Consider the following 19,686-nt stretch of genomic DNA (forward strand, 5'->3'; position numbering starts at 1 on the left):
GCGCACGCAAGCATGAGCTGGGGAGAGCAGCAGAGAAAGAGAGAATCCTAAGTAGCCTCCAGGGTCAGTGCAGAGCCCAACACAGGGTTCAATCCCTCGACCTTGGGGTCATGACCTGAGCTGAAATCAAGTGTCAGACCTCAACTGACTGAATCACTCAGGTGCTCCAATATGAGATTCTTTTTTTTTTTAATGTTTTTTATTAATTTCTGAGAGAGAAAGAGAGAGCAGAGGGGAGTCAGAGAGAGAGGGAGACACAGAATTGGAAACAGCCTCAAGGCTCCGATCTGGCTGTCAGCACAGAGCCCGACATGGGGCTCAAACCCACGAACCGTGAGATCATGACCTGAGCCGAAGTTGGATGCTTAACTGACTGAGCCACCCAGGCGCCCCTCCAATATGAGATTCTTAAGAGCAGTACATTACCTAGTACAGTATTAAACACATTGTAGAATCTCAGTAAATATTTGACAAATCAACCTATCAAGTGTAATGTGAGTAGGTCATAAGTAAACAAGAAAATTATAATTCTGTTCAATACTTTTATTGAACTTAAGGTAAAATTTTAAATGTTAAAAGTTGAGTTTGACTCCCAGTAAGGCTCCCCACCCTAATTTTTTGTTATTGTTGTTAGAGGACTCTTTACCTTTAATAACTCTTGCAGGACACTGACATGGAAAAATTATAACAGGGATCATTTTTAATACTATGTTTAGGCCTATTTATCATTTCATGGTATACGTGTGTTTGGAATAAAGAAGAAATATTCTACTATTTAATTTTAACATGGCAGACAAATTTGGAGTGAGTTTTTAATGATTGGAACTCTTCATTTTGAGGAGATGTAAAGGATTTAGATGGTAGAATTCAACTCTCATAGGCAGGTGATATTTTGTTGCTGTTTTCCAGAAAAAGAAACTCCCTCATAGAAACCATCTGTTCCGACATTCAAATATTGATTTTTTTTTGCTATTGGGGAACCCAAATCCTCAGCATTGGCAGCAAGAATTAATTTTTGTTTCTCCCATGTGGTACACTGATATCCTAGCTCCATACATGGCTGTCAGCTTTCTACTTAAGTAGTAATAGGGGATAAATTTGGTTGATGCACTCTGTGTTTCATATAAGACATTTCAGAATAACCATATTTATATAACAACAATTTTTTCTCTTATTTCTAGGAACCATAACCTTACCAACTATTGCAACTGGAATATTTACAGGAGGATATATCATTAAAAAATTCAAACTTAGCTTGCTTGGAATTGCCAAATTATCATGTTACTCTATTGCAGCGTCTGTCATAATTCAACAATTCAACTTTGCAGTAATTTGTGAAAACAAACCAGTTGCTGGCCTAACCTTGACCTATGATGGGTTTGTATATATCAGTATATTAATTGCACAACATAAACTATCCAGTGTAAAAGACTATGAGAAAAACAGGGCAGATAGCAATATTAGCTAAACTTTCTTTTAATTGAGAAGAAGCTCAATTTACAAATTCTTAAAACCTCCACTTCCTAAGTACTCAAAATGTTCTCCTTTTGTTCCTTCTTAAAAGAAAAACTACATAAGTTGTAATAATAATAGTTATCTTTTGGGGGGTATTTATAATGACTGACAGGTACTTTTACCCCCATTTTGTAGATAGGGAAATCAGGACTTAGATAAATACACATATTACATGACTAGCAATGTTAAGATTCTGATTTAAATTGGGGAGTTTTGACTACAAAACTTTTAAGCTTAACTAGTACAATTTTGGATGCATTATAAGAGAAATGTAAATAACATTTTCCAAAAGTGACTAAGCAGTTCTTATCTACAGTTAATTGTAATGGTTAACAACTATCTTTATAGGAAAACACTTACTTACATTGTATTGAATTCTTTTCTGCAAGCTAATACTGTTTCTTATGATATTATCTTTATTAGCAGTAGAAAAAATAAATATCCTATATATAATTGTATATCAGACCCTAGAAAACCTTCACTTTGTATTATTATCAAGTATTATGAAGTATTCCCAGTACTCCAGTCTCTACCCCAAATTAGGGGCAGGATTCTGGTGTACATTTCTTAATCTCCTAAATATAGCCAACAATTTAAGCTTAGAAAGGTTCACATTCAGATAACATGGAAAGATCTTTGGTTTACACTTGTGTAACTATGCTAAACAGTGCTGTTTATTGTTGGCTCTGAGCTTCTAAAGTCTGGATCCCATGAGGAATCAGTTTGAACTTGTCAAATTTCCCCACAATTCCTTACCTAAACACCATCCTATTCTTGGAGCCCTTTCAACCTGGTCTTGAATTATCTCTCTGCTTCCTCCTAATCCTGACTGTTGGTAATTACTCTTATCCACCATTACCCACTCTGGCAAATACAGAGTACTTAAAACATTGAAAAAGTTTTTTATTCCAAGGTAGTTAACATATAGTGTAATAATGGTTTCAGCATTAAAACTTAGTAATTCATCATTTCCATATGACCACATTCTAAGAACCTCTGCACTAATTCATATTAAAAATTTAGTCCTGTTACTAGTACTTTACAAATGTTGAATACATCTATTCTACTATTTGCTATCATCAAACTATGATAAATTCCAGCATTTCCCAGTGCTCATCAGAATAAGTGCCCTGCTTAATACCCATTAGCCCATTCCCCTACCCAGTAGCTTTCCAGCAACCCTCAGTTTGTTCTCTATATTTAAAAGTCTCTTGTGGTTTGCCTCCCTCTCTGGATCTTATTTTTCCTTCCCTTTCCCTATGTTCATGTTTTGCTTCTTAAATTTCACATATGAGTGAAATCATATGATATTCCTCTTTCTGTGACTGACATATTTCACTCAGCGTAATACATTCTAGAACATTAAACTTTTGAGGTAAAAGAACCTTACAGATCATGAAGCTCAAACCTCCTGTATCCTCTTAATTTATTAGTTGAGACCCAGAGGAACCATGACTTATTGAAGTCACACAATGACTCCATACTAATTCTGTATCACATCAGTAGCTCTAAGGGCTCCCGAGTTATCAGATATGCTTTAGCCTAAAGCCAGGTCCCTAAAAGCAAGTATAGTAACTGCTATCTATTCAAAAGAAAGCAGTTAACGTTGTATGAGATTCTTTTCATTCAGTAAAATTTTACTTAATACCTCCTTAAAGGTCAAGAAGATTTATAGGATACATCGCTGCCTTCATGAAAATCATAGTTTAATGATAGCAAATAGTAGAATAGATGTATTCAACATTTGTAAAGTACTAGTAACAGGACTAAATTTTTAATATGAATTAGTGCAGAGGTTCTTAGAATGTGGTCTGAGGGTCAATAGGGGTCCCTGAGACCTCATTGAAGGCTCAGCAGATTCTAAACTATTTTTATAATAATACCAGGATGGTAATTGTCTTATTCTCATTTTCTCATGAGTGTATAGTGATATTTTCTAAGGCTACAATAATGTAATGATAACATCAGTCTGGTGGCTAATAATGTGTGCTTGTGTATTCTCATTTATTAAAAATTTTTAGTATTAATTTCTAATTAGAGTACATACATATCAATATCAATACATAATATCCACTTGAAAATACTTAAATACTGCTTAGTAACACCCCCATCTTCACTCAGACATTTTATACTGAGAATAAAACTTGAGAACTGCCATATTAATTTTTTTTCTAAAAAGTCCCTATGCAATTGATGTTATTATCTGTGACTTATAAGTTACAAAACTATTTCAGGAAGAGTAATCACAAGTATCTTATTCAAAGAAAATTAATCAATTCTCAGTTATTATTAAGATTTTTATGAGAAACAAAAGCATAATCTAAAAAATCTACAAGCAGAAAATTAAATTATATAAATAATACGTAACTTGAATCGATCTTCTGCACGACATATCATAGTCAAAATGGCAAAATATAAGGACAAAGAGAGAATTTTGAAAGCAGCTAGNTAAATTATATAAATAATCCATTTTATAGTTTTAGCTGTACTATGAAATCATATCTTATATATATAACCACATTTTATAGTCCATCATTGAAAAGTATGTTGCCGTTTCATTTAAAAAACTGTATGGAGTTTTTCTTGTCTTTTTCAACTGAATTTATTATTCTTGATTTTTAAAAATTGATCATTAGGAGTTCTGCTTTGACCATGTTGAATTCTTTTCTTATGTGGTTGGAATATAGATTTGAAAATTCAAACTAAGTAACACTAACAGATTCATGGGACTTTATAGTAAGCTGAGGAGAACCTTAGTTTATCACCTTACTGAAGAGAAACTGAGTCTCATAAAATGAAGTGACTTGTTTAATGAGTAATTTCTTGGTAGGATCATGAAGATCTCCTATCCTAGTCTTACTGATCCTCTTTTACATTTTACAAGTCATAAATCACGTCTGCGTGAAGATGGGGAGTGTCAATAAGCAGTGTTTAAGAACGCCATTTTTGCATCATCATTCATCAAGTTTCTCTAACTAATTAAAACCCCACTGTTTTCCTTGTTTCTCTTCTGCTCTCCCCTGCTTTCTCCCTCCCTGCCCTCTTCTTCTTTCTTCTCCTTCTCCCCTCGTGCCCTCCTCGATTCCTCCTTTCTCTTTGCTTCCCTTTACTGCTCTACCCTTCCTTTCTCTTCTCTCCTCCTCCTATTACTCCTTCTTGTCTCTCTCTCTCTCTCTCTCTCTGTCTCTCTTTGATGTATGTCTACCTTATATTTCCAGAAACAATCCAGTGGTATCTCACATAAATGTACCACTTTCTTCTTGCAACTCAGACTGCAATTGTGACAAAAGTCACTGGGAGCCAGTCTGTGGAGACAATGGAGTAACTTACATGTCGCCTTGTCTAGCAGGTTGCAAATCTTCAAGTGGCAATAAAAAGCCCATAGTGAGTATTTGTTTTTACTTTCTCTTCTTGATCAAAATCACATATTTTATTTAGCAAGTACTTATCAAATCTTTCTGTAACTAAGGTCTCCAATAAAAAGATAAAGGAAAAAGGTTGTGTAAACAGAAGCCTCCAGTAAAATTCTGCTTGAAACACAAATAGATTTTTCTGTTGCTTGAATTCTCATTTGAGAGTATTCTTACTTTCCCCCTTGAATTTATGAGACTATGACCTTCGGGAATTTAGGTGCATTTAAGATCTCTAGGAAGCACTTCACTTGACTAATTAGATTAAATTAGAGGTACTTTATCTCCTACCCTTCAGCAGCTAGGGGAAAGTCCTGATCCAAGCACATGTCAGCACTTTCTGCCTTTCCAGGAGAACAATCTATATGCAAAATTGCCTTAGGCTCACTACCCTTTTGACTTTCCAAAAAAATAATCAAAGCTTCATGCTCACTTGACTTTCCAATTTTTAGTTTCCAATTTTGATATCTCCAAGGGTGGCACTTCTATCCAGGATAACTTAGTCATTTGTCTGCCTTTTCCCAACAACTTCCATAGAAATACCATGCCCTTCTTCACATTCCCTTCCATGCAAACCATGGGTTCTCTCTAGTTCTCTCAGTTAATTTCCCATAGTTGGGTATCAGGTATTCCACTTCCAATCTACCGAATACTCACAAAGTTGAGGAGCCATTTTCCTATCACCAACATTAGCAGTATAATCAGCTGTGATCATTGCCCTCTTCCATACCTGTCTTTATTTTCAAACTTTTTCCATCTTTTCCTTGTCCCTAATCCTATTAATTATATTATTGAAGTGCACTGAGAACTTTGAAGAATAAAACACCTAGTTTCTTTGATGCCAGGCCACTAAGTAGCGCAAACAAGGTCCAAGGACTGTACTTAAAAATCCATATTTTATATTCATGGCTTTAGTGCCATTCACTGAGAGTGCCCCCATTTAATCCATGGTCCCACTTGGCCCATTGAGAAAGGCCTGGAAGAGACATGATGTTAGAATCCTGAAGAGATGTCTGTGTACTGTGGAAACATTTTCTTAATCCTGGCAATGACTGTAACATTTGGGGATTACTGTTCTTTTGCCAAATCCTTAGAAATAATCCCTCCCTTAGTAATCTCTTCCTAATCACTCAAAATAATGTCCTTTTACTTGAGTTTGGTTTTATTGGTCAATAGGCTTGATACAGAAAGGATTCCTCCATATTATTTCTAGTGAAGAAGAAAAGTTTGATCATCAGATAAATATTGATTCAAATTCTTCTCCAATTCCTTCTTCAGTAAATAGTCTAGAGTACTAAGAGGTTTAAGCTTCCCTTAAACCTTAGTTTAGCCTAGCCTTAAAACAGAATTTATTAAAACCACCTATATAAATAAACTGCCTGCCAAATCAAATCTCTAAAATCATTCGTTCCTAAGATTTCTTCTCCTGTGCTCTATTCATGAGTATTCTGTTGTGTTGAACCTCCCTGGTAATGGCATCATATATCCTCTAATCTGTCATTGTGCTCTTGGATGTTGTGCTCACTGGACAAAGTAGTTCCAGTCTGCCTGCCTAGTTCCTATTACCCTAGATTCTGCCCCAATTCTAGTGGGTAGCTCTAGTCCCAGGTTTTGCCCCCCATAAAGATACTATATTTTCTGGATTCTCTGAGTAGCCTCTCCCCAGAGAATGTTCCTGACACTCGGTAGGATTGCGGAAGAGAGTAACTAGATGTTTTATAGAAAGTAAGAGTGAGTGAGTGGGAAAACAATATTAAAAAGAATTTATATTGATGAGAAATTATTTACAGCATTTCAAACATTAATTTTTCTATTCTTTTCTAATTTTTAAATTAGAAATGAATTAAATGTTAGTAGTGAATTGCTTTTTTGTTTTCTGGTGAGTAAAACAGGAAACAATTTGCTGTCCAACTATTAAACAACTGTATGTTTTAAAAACTGTAAATATTTTAGCTTGATGGATGAGACTTCATTAGCTATAGTGAAATGTATTTATAACCCAGTCATATTTTACAAATATATTTGTAATATTTCAAAAACTATTTTTAGGTGTTTTATAACTGTAGTTGTGTGGAAGTAACTGGCGCCCAGAACAAAAATAATTCAGTGAATTTGGGAGAATGCCCAAGAGACAATCAATGTACAAAAAATTTTTATATTTATGTCACGGTGCAAGTCTTGAATTATTTTTTCTCTGCATTGGGAAGCACCCCAACTATCATGCTGGTTTTTAAGTAAGTATGACTTTTTAAAAGCATTTAATCTATATTTAGACTATAAACACACCTAATAATGTACATATTTTCCATAATATATTTGGAACATGAATTTATATTTTGTTACATTTTAATTTTCAAAGAATGCATTTTCTTAGGATTATTGTGGTACTGCAATGCCATAATTAATGATAAAAAGATTTCGCACTTTCTCCTTTTACTAAGAATTTGTGACATAGAATGATTGACGATCGCTTCAATTGTGAAAAAAAAAATCCATGTTGTGATTCCAAAAGAACTTCTAATTTTGAGATGCCTTACACCAGGATGGGCCTGTCAGAGTGAATCAACCATTGATTTAATTGAAAGAAAACATTTGGGAACCAGACTGTGTAATGTAAACCATCTACGATATTCTAAAGATTTTAATTTATTCTCACAATAGCTTTTGACCTGGTCTCTCAAATACCCTCAAAGATAAGAAAAAAATATATGAGCAAAATTCATTCCTTTTTTCACTCATTAGACAAATACTTAGACCATGCTTGAAGAATATTCCATGGTGAATAAAACAAATACACATTAGAGTATGACAGGAAATACTGATGTAAGAAAAATAAGCTTAAAGATGAATACATGATTACAAATTGTCATTAGTACCAATAAGAGAAAAGAACAATATTAAAGAGAATAAAGAGGAAAACCTAATTTAGAATTGAAGTGAGGAGCAGTGAGGAAGAGGACTCAGAGACTTCTCGAAAAAAAAGAAAGCAACATTGAATCCTAAAGTCTAGAGAATAAGTTAACATTAGCCAAATGAATAACTTTATAGAAAAAAGGCATAGGTGCCAATTCCTCAAGATCAAGGGAGCTGGAGTGTTTGAGTTGATTGGAACGTGCTGAGTGAGAGGGCTATGACATAAAATAAGATTGGAGAGTTAGGAATGGAGAAGATCACAGAGGCCTGTGGGTGAAGTTATTATTTAGTTACCTAAACCTGAAAACCTATTAAAACTTGTGTGTAGGTCTCAAAAATATAGAGGTGTAAATATGGTGACCTGGGATAACATCCAATTTAAACTTTTAGGACCTAGGTAGTTGACCACAAATTCACTGTCAGCCAACAAACATGACATGGAAGGGAAAGAAAACAAATATGATAAGTTGTGTTAAAATCAATATACACGAGTAGACAGAGTCTATAATTGTTTACATTCTATTCTTTCCCCAAATCTTGTTAAACTATTTATGCTAGTGTATTCTACAGCTATATCTCCACCTTAATATAAAATATTGTCTACTCAAAAACAGAAGTCTTCCATATTTACCAAAGTACAGATTCATTAACTATTAGAAAAAATCTCTCTCAAAACTCTTTATTAGCTTTATCTCAATAGGTCTTAGCTTTTTCATTTAAAATCCTTGCACAGTGAAAACAGTTTTAAAGAACATTGTTTCATCATTAATGACATTTATATTTTACCTTATTAAGTGATTAAGATAAACATCACCATTTGCCAAAAACATTTGCTGATCTCGCACCAGATTTTGATTTTAATAAAAGAAAACTTTTGTGAAGCAGACTGTAGAATAAAAATATAAACTTCAGTCTATTAATCATTTACCAATGCTTACATCTTAAGGCTATTATTAAAACTAGACTAAGCAGAATAATGATATTCACTCATTCATTATATTCATTTTGTATGTCAGTCACAATTCTAGGAGCTGAGGAAAGAACTATGAACATAAGTGATAAAGACTTTGCTTTTACCAGCTTCCAGTGAGGGTGAAGGATGGGGCACTTGATGGGTATAAGAGAAGAAACAATAAGAAAGTAAACATGTAAAATAGAAGTGTTAAGCACTAGGAAGAAAAATAACTTAGAGTAAGAATTTAGAGGTGGGGTAAATAAATGACAATAATTCAAATATTGTGCATTGGAAGTCATTTGATAAGAGAGCAGAATAAAAAATGAGGGTGTAAGCTATGCCGATCTGGGGATAAGTGAAGAGCATGATCCAGATAAAACATATCCTGTGGGTCATGGTAACAACTTTGGAATTTATTCCAAATGTATTAAGAATCCAGCAGAGCCACTGAGCATTAGAATTATACTTATCCAATTATAAGATGAATCTGGCTGTTGTGTGGAGATCAAGTTTTTTGGAACTCAAGAATGGAATCAGGGAGAATGGAAGGCTATGATAGTTCTTCACAGGATGGGAGTTTGATTGAGGCTGGTGATGGTAATGGAAGTAGAAAGTGATATGAGTTTGTCTTTGATCTGTTTAAAGACCAAGTCAATAGGATTTGCTGATGGATTGAATGTGGCATGTAAGAAGAAAATTTAAGGATGACCCCAAGGTCCTAGCTCAGCTCTGAGAAGATGGTGGTGCTTTCAACAAAGCACTAAGACTAAGGAAGGGTGGGTTGAAGAAAGTGGAAAAGCAAGAGTTTGTTCTATCCCTGTAAGTCTGAGATGCCTATTGATGAAATATTGGAGCTGGAGACATTAATTTTGGAATGAATAGCATGCAGATGTTATTTAAATTCTTGGCATGTTGAGATCTTCTAAGGATTGAGTACAGACAGAAACAAGATTCCAGAACCAAGACCCAGGCACTCCAATGTCAGAAACTAAGAATAGGAGGAGAATCCATGGAAGGAAACTAAGAAGTAGACCCCATGAGATTGGAGAGAAACCAAGAGGGTGGGTCATGGCAGTTAAAGGTTAGGAAGTAAGTGTTGGATTTCATTATGTGCTGGTAACCACTAGCTTTAACAAAAGTAATGCATAAAGATAGGAGGAAAGAAGGGCTGCTTTGCAAAGGATCAAGAGAAAATGCAGGAAGGGGAAATGAAGATACTCAGGGAAAATCCTTTATATTAGTAATGTTATATAAAGAAGCAGAGAAGAGGTATGGTAAGTTTGCAGGGGTGTGGTGTCAATGTTTCTGTTTCTGTTAGATATTATAGCTTGCGTGTGTACTGATAAGAATTATCCAGTACAGCTTAAGGAAATTGATAGTACAGAAAAGAAAGGGAACAATGACAGGGGAAGATGAAGGGGATATGAGCAAATACACAGAGTTTGCTCTATAACAGAAAGGAATGTCTTCTGTATGAGTAAAAAAAAAGTTAAGTCATACAAGGGTATTGAAAGTCTGTTCTGATTGTTTCTACTTTTTCTGCTAAATAAAACGCAAGGTAATTAGCTAAGAGAGAGGATTAAAAAGAAGAGGCTTGAGATCAGAAAATGGGAACTAGTCATCTTGAAGGCCGGGAGAATAAACTGGGAAAATGGACTAGTAAAATACAGTAGGATTGTACCAGAGGCCCTGGGGGGTTGTACTTATGAATTTAAAATGTGCTTAGTCAGGGTATTTCAATGATTTCCTCCAGTCAGCACAGCTCTTTAGGTATAGGTGCAGAAAAGGGAGTGGTTGAATGAAAGCATTTTTGTTTGGCTGGGACAATAACGGATGAGAGTGACAGGAAAATTTAAGGTATATGAAAAGAAGGATTATAATGAGAGAACATGGTAGGAAAGAAGTGAGGATGTGAAAATGGAGATGGCTTGGGACAAGGTGGAGGGTGGCAAGGTCCTGAGGAGCCCTGTGGGGCCGAGCTTTGTTGGAGTTGTTTTATCGGAGAGAGCGAAGTTAAGAGGTGGTTATGAAGAGGGATGCTCAAAACTGGTAATTAGGGAAGTGAAGTATGTACCGATTGTCATGGCCATGCAGTGGGTGAGATAAGACCAAAGGGATGAGGAGGGCAAGAAACATGTAGGCCAGAGTATTGGAAGGATGGTTCACATGGATTATTAAAATAACTGGAAATAGTGGCAGATATAGTTTTGGGGGGAAAATGACAGTCTAGTACTAAAATTGCCAAGAAATGATGGAGGTAGTGATGTGCAAGTTTGTAGATACTGCAGCCAGTAAGTTAGACGATGGTATATTAGAATGTCACACCAGTTGAGGGAAGTTAGAGGTCTTTCAGAGTAGACACTAGGGTCTGGAGGTAGATGAAAGAAAAAGAAAGAAAGAAAAGAAAAGGGATAGAGGGAAAGAGAGAGGAAAAGAAAAGAAGGAAGGAAGGAAGGAAGAGAAAAGAAAAAAGCAAGGACATTTATTCTTGAGGCCCAGTGAGACTGCAGGCTGTGGGAGAAAAACAGCCCCCCCTTGAAAGAGTTGCATAGAAAGTGAACCATCAGGGGAAGCCAGGCTTTGTTAAAACAAGAAAGTGAAAAGGTTCCTAGGAACATATGATCTAACAATTTTGCTGGTAACAAGGGATATAATGGAAGAGTTTGAGTGATGTAAGAGGAGCAGGAGACTGGGTGTGATTAAAGAATGAACTAAACCATGTGAAGGTGGGAGCCCAGGCACCGAGAAAATGGAAACTGATGCTAAGAGAGATTACATGATTTCTCCAAGTCACTTATTTAATATGAAACACGATTTATCTCTTTATTCAAGAGCAAGAACTAGCATGGAATGTCATAGGGGACACTTAGCAAATGTCTGTTGAATGACTAAGTCTGCTTATCTTTATGAACAAATACAGTCATCCAAACAGTTCAAATTAAAAAAAAAAAATCTTTGTATTAGTTAATCAAGTATTTCCGTAAAAATAGGGTTTTTGAGCCCCAGTCAACTCCTCCCTATTCTGCCACTGCTGCTGGATAACTGATTTCACTTGAAGTGTATTAGGCTATCACAGATGTGGTAGTGTCACCATCTCATTGAACACAGAAAAATGCAATGATGGAAAGAAATTTCTAAATAGAAGAGTGAGTTAACTTCTAAAAGAGAGGAAAGAAATATGCTTGCTCCTTTAAAATGACATGTAAACATTAGACACTAGAATACACAGGTATCTTTGTTGACCCTCCTGGTTATATTACATGGTTTATGAATCACATTAGTGAACTTTGCTGTTAGCAGCAATGGCAGAAATAAGATGGTAAAAGAGTTCTCCTCATACCAAGACCTAGGTAAAAGTATCTGCTGTATCATGTGGCCTGTGTCAACTGAATGGGTCATATGAGATCTGTGTCTTTTTAGGCATAATAAAATCTGCTCCAATCACAAACTGAGAGAATTTCAAAGGATCAAATGTGAAAATGTTAAACTATCTTGAAATCTCAACATATTGAAAAATAAGAGAAGAATAATTATTATCACTCAGATGTTCCCCTTTAAAAACAACTGAAAGACAATTTGAAATAATGTCTGCTAAACGCTTGAGGGTTTTCATTTGATCATGAAGAACAATGCCACTGAGATTTTATTTATTTATTTGTTTGTTTGTTTATGAGAGATAGAGAGTAAACAGGGTCAGGGTGAGAGAGAGAGACAGAGAGACAGAGAATCTTAAGCAGGTTCCATGCTTAGCTTGGATCCTCATGTGGGGCTCTATCTCATGACTCTGGGATCATGACCTGAGCCAACATCAAGAGTCAGATACTTACCTGACTGAGCCGCCCAGGCACTCCAAGAAATGTTTTACTATTGAACTCAGTTTGGTATTTTGGAGATGTTTAATGTTTCTTTGCCTTTTTCTTATTTCAGAAATGTTCAACCTGAGCTGAAATCCCTTGCAGTGGGTTTCCATTCACTAACTATACGAGCATTAGGTATGCTAAATATATAGATTAAAATTTTAAGACATAAATTTTCATGACAAAGCTCACAGACTGAATATAATTAATTTCCAATTATAAGAAATTTTTAAAAGGTACAACTCAAAATAATTTCTATGTTTGTGGTAAATAAAAAGTAATAAGAGAGGAAAACTAACTTAAAAGAGAATTTGATTGTTAATTCTAGTTGAAGCCACGGTTTAACGAGAACAAGGAGTCATCATATTTGTTTTACACTCTTTCTAACACAAAGATAAGTGATACCCCAAGTTTCTCTGCTTTCAGAATTAGGGATATTACTTCCCATAGGCAATGCGGAGGGCGTTCCTTCTACACAAAGACTTACCATCTTCCAAAACAGCTTGGAAGGCCTGGGAATCCAGTCGGGATGAGATTGTGTGAAACAACAGGAGCGGGTTTTTTGCTGTCCCACTTCTCTAAGGCTGGGGAATCTAACCTTTATCAGTAGTTAAAAATGCAAGAGGAATGAGAACTAAATGGTAGGACTGAGCATCTTGAACTATAGGAGTGTTCTGAATGAAAGAAAGCTCAGAAAATTGGTATGGTTTGGGTTTTTGTTGTTGTTGTTTGGGGTTTTGTTGTTTGTTTGTTTGTTTTGTGAAAGAGTAGGACTGTAGACTCTAGAGATTAGAGTCCTATTTTTAAATATTCAAATGAAGTGATTAGTACAAGATTTAGGATATCATCCTTTACCCCTTGTTCTCATTTGCCATTTATACCACACAGATTTCCCTTGTTAGCTAAACAACTCCTAACTCCTGTGTAATCCCCTTTGTAAGTCATATTAACATAATATGCTTATTCCTGGGAAATGGGGAAAGAGCATCATTCCTCTAGGGATTGGGATGGAAGACTCACCATGGCCAGGAAGCAACCACCGATGGTAGAAGGAAAAGTAAATGGGAGGGGTCAATCCCTGGGATCTCTGTAAGCAAAATAAAGAAGCATAACTCTATGGCTAATTGCATTGGAGAAGTTGTGCAAGAAGTATATCTGGGGAGAAGGCCACAGATCTTCAAAGGTAGAAAAGGGAAATACAAAGTGCCTGGAGAGAAGAAGATGGAGGTGCTGCAGGATTTCACTTAGTTCTCAACCCAGACTTCCTTCTGTTCTCTAATCTCACAGCTCTGTCTGTCCTGGAAGCTCCCTGCCTCCAGATACAGTGGACATGCCTCAGTACTAGAAGCTAGGCCATCACAGCTAGAAGATGAAAATAGAATGTGGGGAGCAAGGACTTCTCCTTAGATACTGAAATAAGATTGAGACTAGAATAAATTCTTCTAATGCTATAAAACAGAAAGCAAGAAGTTTTGCCATCCTAATAGTGAGCACATTATTTTGATATGTCCAATATATGGCACAATAGAATCTAATTGCTTTTATGGAGGGAAAAACTACATCCTGAGTAATGAACTTTCAATTCACAAATAATTGTCTTGAATACAAAATATGTGTAAATTGTGTGGGGGAGTCCATAGAGAATCATTAAACTGAAAAGGATAATCAAAAATAGATTATTTGGAGTTTTAAAATTCTAGTAATGGTTTAAGACCAAGGTTGTCATGTAAAACATTTAATGCATTAAGTTTGGTCAGACTGGTGGTATTATCAAGAGAAAATAAATTATTGGCATGGATTTTTCATGTTTCAAAGGGTGTCTGTGGTTTTTGGAAAGCTACAAATTTCAACCCATCTTCTCAGTACCAGTTTTCCTCAGATATGTTTGGCCCCAGACACCAGACTTTTATCACCTCAGATTTCTCACTCTCAGAAAATTGAGACTACTTAAAAGTAAACGGAATCAATAAAATTTTTGAAGTGTGAATCACTACCACTTTTATGCAACAAAATAAAAATTGCCAGTCACTCCTCAAAATACAAAGAGAACAAAGTAAAATCATGACCACTTCAGTTCCACTATATGGAATATAGATCTCTACTAGCATGTCCCTAAAGTTTTATTCAAATTATCAGTGCTTTGAACTAGGAGTTTATCTCAGAGTTTATTAAAATAGCAGTAGGAACAGACAGGCACTTCTGCTATAAGGCAGCAGATGTATTTCTAAAAAGTCTTGCATTCTGTAAAACCATACACTCAAATAAAAACTGGGTTAGGCACAGACTACTAGACACCTAGGCATTGTTGTGATCAGAATATTAACAAAAACAAAATTCAGCCACAGGCCCTACCTTGAACTGCCCACACTGCTTCAGGAGGTTTTAAAAATGTGCACAATCAATGGAGAGAAAATGCAGGATTGTGGGCTTTAATGACACCAAGAAGGTGGAAGGGAGCTCTGAGCCAAGAAAGGACAACCTATCAAGAGCCTAGAATTCTGTCAAGCTGGGCCTCTACTTGTCTGGGGAGGAAGAACTAAGTGCTAGCATTTACCTTCCAATTTTTTGTTTATTTATTTATTTTTGAGAAAGAGAGAGGGAGAGTATGAACAAGGGAGAGGCAGAAAGAGAGAGAGATTGAAAATCCCAAGCAGGCCCTACACTCAGTGTGGAGCCTGACACAGGGCTCGAATTGTGAGATCATGACCTGAGCAGAAATCAAGAGTTGGACGCTCAACTACCTTAGCCACCTAGGCACACCTATCTTCTAATTTTCTTAAGAATAGGGTTCAAGACTCTCTGACTTTGCAGTAATTGAATTGAGGGCATTTTCCTTTTCCTGTGAAATTACAATTCTACTCCCATTCTGCAGCTCTCCTTGCCTAAAAAATTACATATGAACCAGCACAACTTCCATGTTTTACTGACAACATTCTCCTTTTCGCCAGTTAGGCTTAATTTGCTTGGGAATTAGAAGAAGAACAGAGTGTACAGGCATTTAATGTTCCGTCTGCTCTTCCCTATGTATGTTGGCATGGTGAGGGAGATAACAGATATCTATGCTATTATATGTGATTTGAGACTTTGAGATTCCTAACATTCTCAATTCTTGAGTAAATTTAGGTAAAAACAATGAAAGAGTGCTCTAAACTTTTCAACTTTTACTTCATCTAAAGTGTATCAATGTGGAATATCACCCAGTTGTGTTTGAAACATGTTCCTTGAATTGACCTTTTCTCATCTCATGTTGCAGGAGGAATTCCAGCTCCTATGTATTTTGGGGCTCTGATTGATAAAACTTGTATGAAGTGGTCCACCAGCAGCTGTGGGAAGCGAGGGTTTTGCAGGATGTATAATTCCATATTATATGGGTAAGTTGTCATAAATATATTTCATTAATTGATTTTTCCTTTGTATTAATTCCTAAAAGATGACATGTAATTTCCAGTATAATCACAATAATGATTACATGTACCATTTAATGAACTTTGTATTCCTATTGTATCAGGCAGCATGGTTTCTCATTTTAATACCCTTAGCAACTGTAGGAGATGGATATTTTTTCCTTTTTCCTTAAATATGAAGAAATAAAGACTCAAAAAGAATAACTAATTTGTTCAAAATCATATAGACAATAACAAAAGGATCTGGGATTTTTACTCAGTCTTGTTGTTATTGTTGTTTCTAACATCTCTCCTAATTTCAATAACCTTTTGGCTTCTCTAAGGACACACAAAATGATTGGCTGAGGCTCAGGTCATAGAGCTGGGAAAAAAAGATAAGCATTGTTTCTACACTCTTCTATTCATGAGGAAACAACTGGATGGTCATCTAGAAAAAAAATAGTTGCAATAATACTTTAACCTTACATAAAAACTAAGTGCACATTAATGAAACACATACATTTACATATGAAACTACAAGGATTAGAAAAAACTGTGGTAGAAATATTTTTAATTATCTAGGAAGCAAGAATGTGTTTCTCAGTATGATCCAAGGCCCTAAAACCCCAGTAGAAAAAAATGATTAAATATTTTAAAATCTTTGTGTCCCAAAACTCAGGCAAAGTTCAAAGACAAAAGGTAAATTGGAAAAATAATGTCTAACTTATAATCACACAAAGGCAAATGTCCTGAATATATACAGAGCTCCTTTAAAAAATAAAAAATAAACAGTGTCAAATGCTGGCAAAGATAAGGAACAGTAGAAAATCCATTTCTTTGCTGGTGCAAATTCAAAATGGTATTGGCACTTTAGAAGAGTCTGACAGTTTCTTATAAGGCTACACATAGGTTTGCTATACGGTCAAGCAATTGTGCTCCTAGGTATTTACCTAAATAAGCTGAAAGTGTAGACCCATGCAAAAACCTACATACAAATATTTATGACAGCTTTATTCATAATTAGCAAAAAATGAAGCAACTAAAATGGTTTTCCATAATAAATGGGTAAACAAACTGTGGTACATTCATACAACAGAATACTATTCAGTCATAAGAAGAAATGGGCTATCGAGCTACAGAAAGCCAAGGCAGAATCTTTTGCCCAGAGTAGTGAATTCAAGCCCCACACAAGCTTGAACTCACTACCCTGAGATAAAGACCTGAACTAAGATCAAGAGTCAGATACTTAACCAGCTGAGCCACCCAGGCACCCTGAGACAAGGAAGGATCTTAAATACGCATTGCCAAGTGAAAGAGGCAGTTTAAGAAAGCTACTACAGTATGATTCCAACAAGATGGCCTTCTGTCATGAAGTTTGCAACATTTCAACTAGCTGGCAATAACTAACCCTTTTTAGAACTCAATACTTTGAAGCTCACTCATGGCCCTTAGTACTTTCTTTTGGTCAGTTGTATTCATTGCCTACTTTTACTTTGCAAAGTAACTGCCTACAGATTGCCTAAAGTGGAATTTTTTTTAAAAAAGCAGTGTGTTCCCCAGTGAAGAAACAGCAATAAGTTAGTTTACTTTATGATTTTTATGGATTTAAGATTTTGAGGTAACCAGATAATTGTTCACTGATTTCATCTACAATAGACAAATAATGTAAACAATTCCTACTCCAAGGGGTAGAAATCTACATTATGATATCAATCCCAAACCTAAATACAGTTTACTCAAGTTTTCTCATCAACAGTTACATAACCAGAAACTCATAGTAATTTTTTTGGTAACAATAGAAGTTCTGAGAAATTTAACATTAGTGTGAAATAACTTGACATAACCCAAAGATGAGACAATATATTTGAAGGTTTAAAATATTTATTTTATTATATTTGCAATACCACAACATTCTATTGTAATTTTAATAAATTTAAGATTATATGGCTCAAAATTCTATACATTTATTGATCTTCAATTAAGCCTAATAATTGCTCACATATTTTTGTATGTGTGTAAAGCTTGTCAACAGTTGACAATGTCATGTGGCCAGTGAATGTCCCCTAACCTACCAGGTCAGTGACCATCAGTGTTTATTACTCATTATAATCACCTGAGGAGTTCTAAACACTACAGATATTGGTGTCGCATCTTCAGAAATTTTTATTTAATTGTTCAGGGGGTGTGTCCAGGGCACAGGATTTTAAAAAGTCTCTTACTATAATTCTAATGTGCAACCAAAGGTGAGAATCATAAGTATCGACCACGTGTGCAAGATAACTTACTGTAGTTTTGTTAAAAACTTCCAGTAGGCCACACAGCAGGGGTTGTGGACTGCATTTAGCCTATAAATTAAATTTTGGCTCCCAGTTCAATCTAAATGGATTCAGTTTGATGATCTAATAATTAATTCATTTCCTTTATAGTCTGTTTCCATTACATATGAATTAATCCATCTTTGAGAAAGTTAAACATTCCAAGTATACCTTACTTTTATGGAAAGCATTTAGGTAGATCATTAATCATGCTTAGTTTCTGTGGCTTAAATCCTTTTAAAATAAAAAAAAAACCCTCCCATGTATCAATAAAAAGAACCACTAGAATTGCTGTCTTAATATTACTATGTATAATTTCAAACACCATTTTTTCCCCTTTTAAGGTCTTCTGGTTACTGGAGAGCAACACTGTAAATTGTTCTAAATGATTTAAAATGGAAATTGACTTTTTTCTCTTTTAACAGAAAAACCTACTTGGGCTTGATTGTGAGCTTAAGATTTTCAGCACTTATTCTGCTTGTTGTTTTAATTTTCACTATGAAGAAAACATATCAAGGAAAAAATACCGAGGCATCAGAAAATGAAAGAAAAGATATGAATGAAGCAAACTTAGAACCCTTAAATAGTGATGGATATTTTGTACCTTCTTCCAAAGCAGACAATGAAACACATATGTAAGGGGAAGAAGAAAATTATGTTGCTGTGTTTTAAATCAACATTGTATTAAATTAGTAAGATGTTATTTTGAGCACTTCTTGGTCCTTTCACTGAGACTTCTCACACTCTTCACTCATGAAGGTATAGTAAATCACCTATGAATTTGTAAAAATGGACCAGACTATTAAAAGCAATGAGAGTACTCATTGTTTAGGATATGGCTATGCATTTGAAGTGAATATTAGAACATATGATCAATACAAATTTATAATGATATGGTTACTAGGTAATAAAACAAAAAAAATGTGTAGGTAATTGTAACTCAATAAAACCAGTGACTAGAAAATAGAAATAAAAAGGGAGGAGAGAAATAAATAACCTAAATAAGGATTTCTCCTAATACTTAGGAGAATGCTTAAAAAAAAAAAAAAAGTATTAGGCTATTTTTTTTTAACCAGTTTGGTTAACTTGTTACTCAAGCATGAAGTTAATGTGGTGGAGACTTTATACTCTGATGACATCTGTCATTCATGTATTAAGTCATGTATTTCATAGACCTCGTTAGTTTATAAGTTGAAATTGCATTTGACAAGGACCCCCTGATGCATCCTTTTCCAAGTTTCTATTAAAATACTAGTGAAGAAGAAGAGATAATTGAGAATTTGCAAGCTATGATTGTCACACAACATTTTATAGAATGCTAAGTTTCTTTCAGGCCCA

At 35.1% G+C, this 19,686-nt stretch overlaps 1 protein-coding gene across 1 annotated transcript in view; it reads left to right on the top strand.

Moving 5' to 3' along the window:
• The window catches only part of SLCO1B3 (solute carrier organic anion transporter family member 1B3), a 58,805-nt gene extending 39,818 nt beyond the window's left edge, over positions 1 to 18,987 (top strand). The window contains exons 9-14 of the mRNA XM_077771165.1: positions 1,182 to 1,377; positions 4,734 to 4,899; positions 6,975 to 7,159; positions 12,721 to 12,785; positions 15,904 to 16,021; positions 18,774 to 18,987. Coding sequence (XP_077627291.1) covers positions 1,182 to 1,377; positions 4,734 to 4,899; positions 6,975 to 7,159; positions 12,721 to 12,785; positions 15,904 to 16,021; positions 18,774 to 18,987 — 944 coding nt within the window. The remainder of the gene's footprint in view (positions 1 to 1,181; positions 1,378 to 4,733; positions 4,900 to 6,974; positions 7,160 to 12,720; positions 12,786 to 15,903; positions 16,022 to 18,773) is intronic.
• The last annotated feature ends 699 nt before the right edge of the window (positions 18,988 to 19,686 follow it).

Source organism: Crocuta crocuta, unplaced genomic scaffold (genome assembly GCF_008692635.1).
Source record: "Crocuta crocuta isolate KB4526 unplaced genomic scaffold, BGI_CrCroc_1.0 scaffold276, whole genome shotgun sequence".
Taxonomy (NCBI): Eukaryota; Metazoa; Chordata; class Mammalia; order Carnivora; family Hyaenidae; genus Crocuta; species Crocuta crocuta.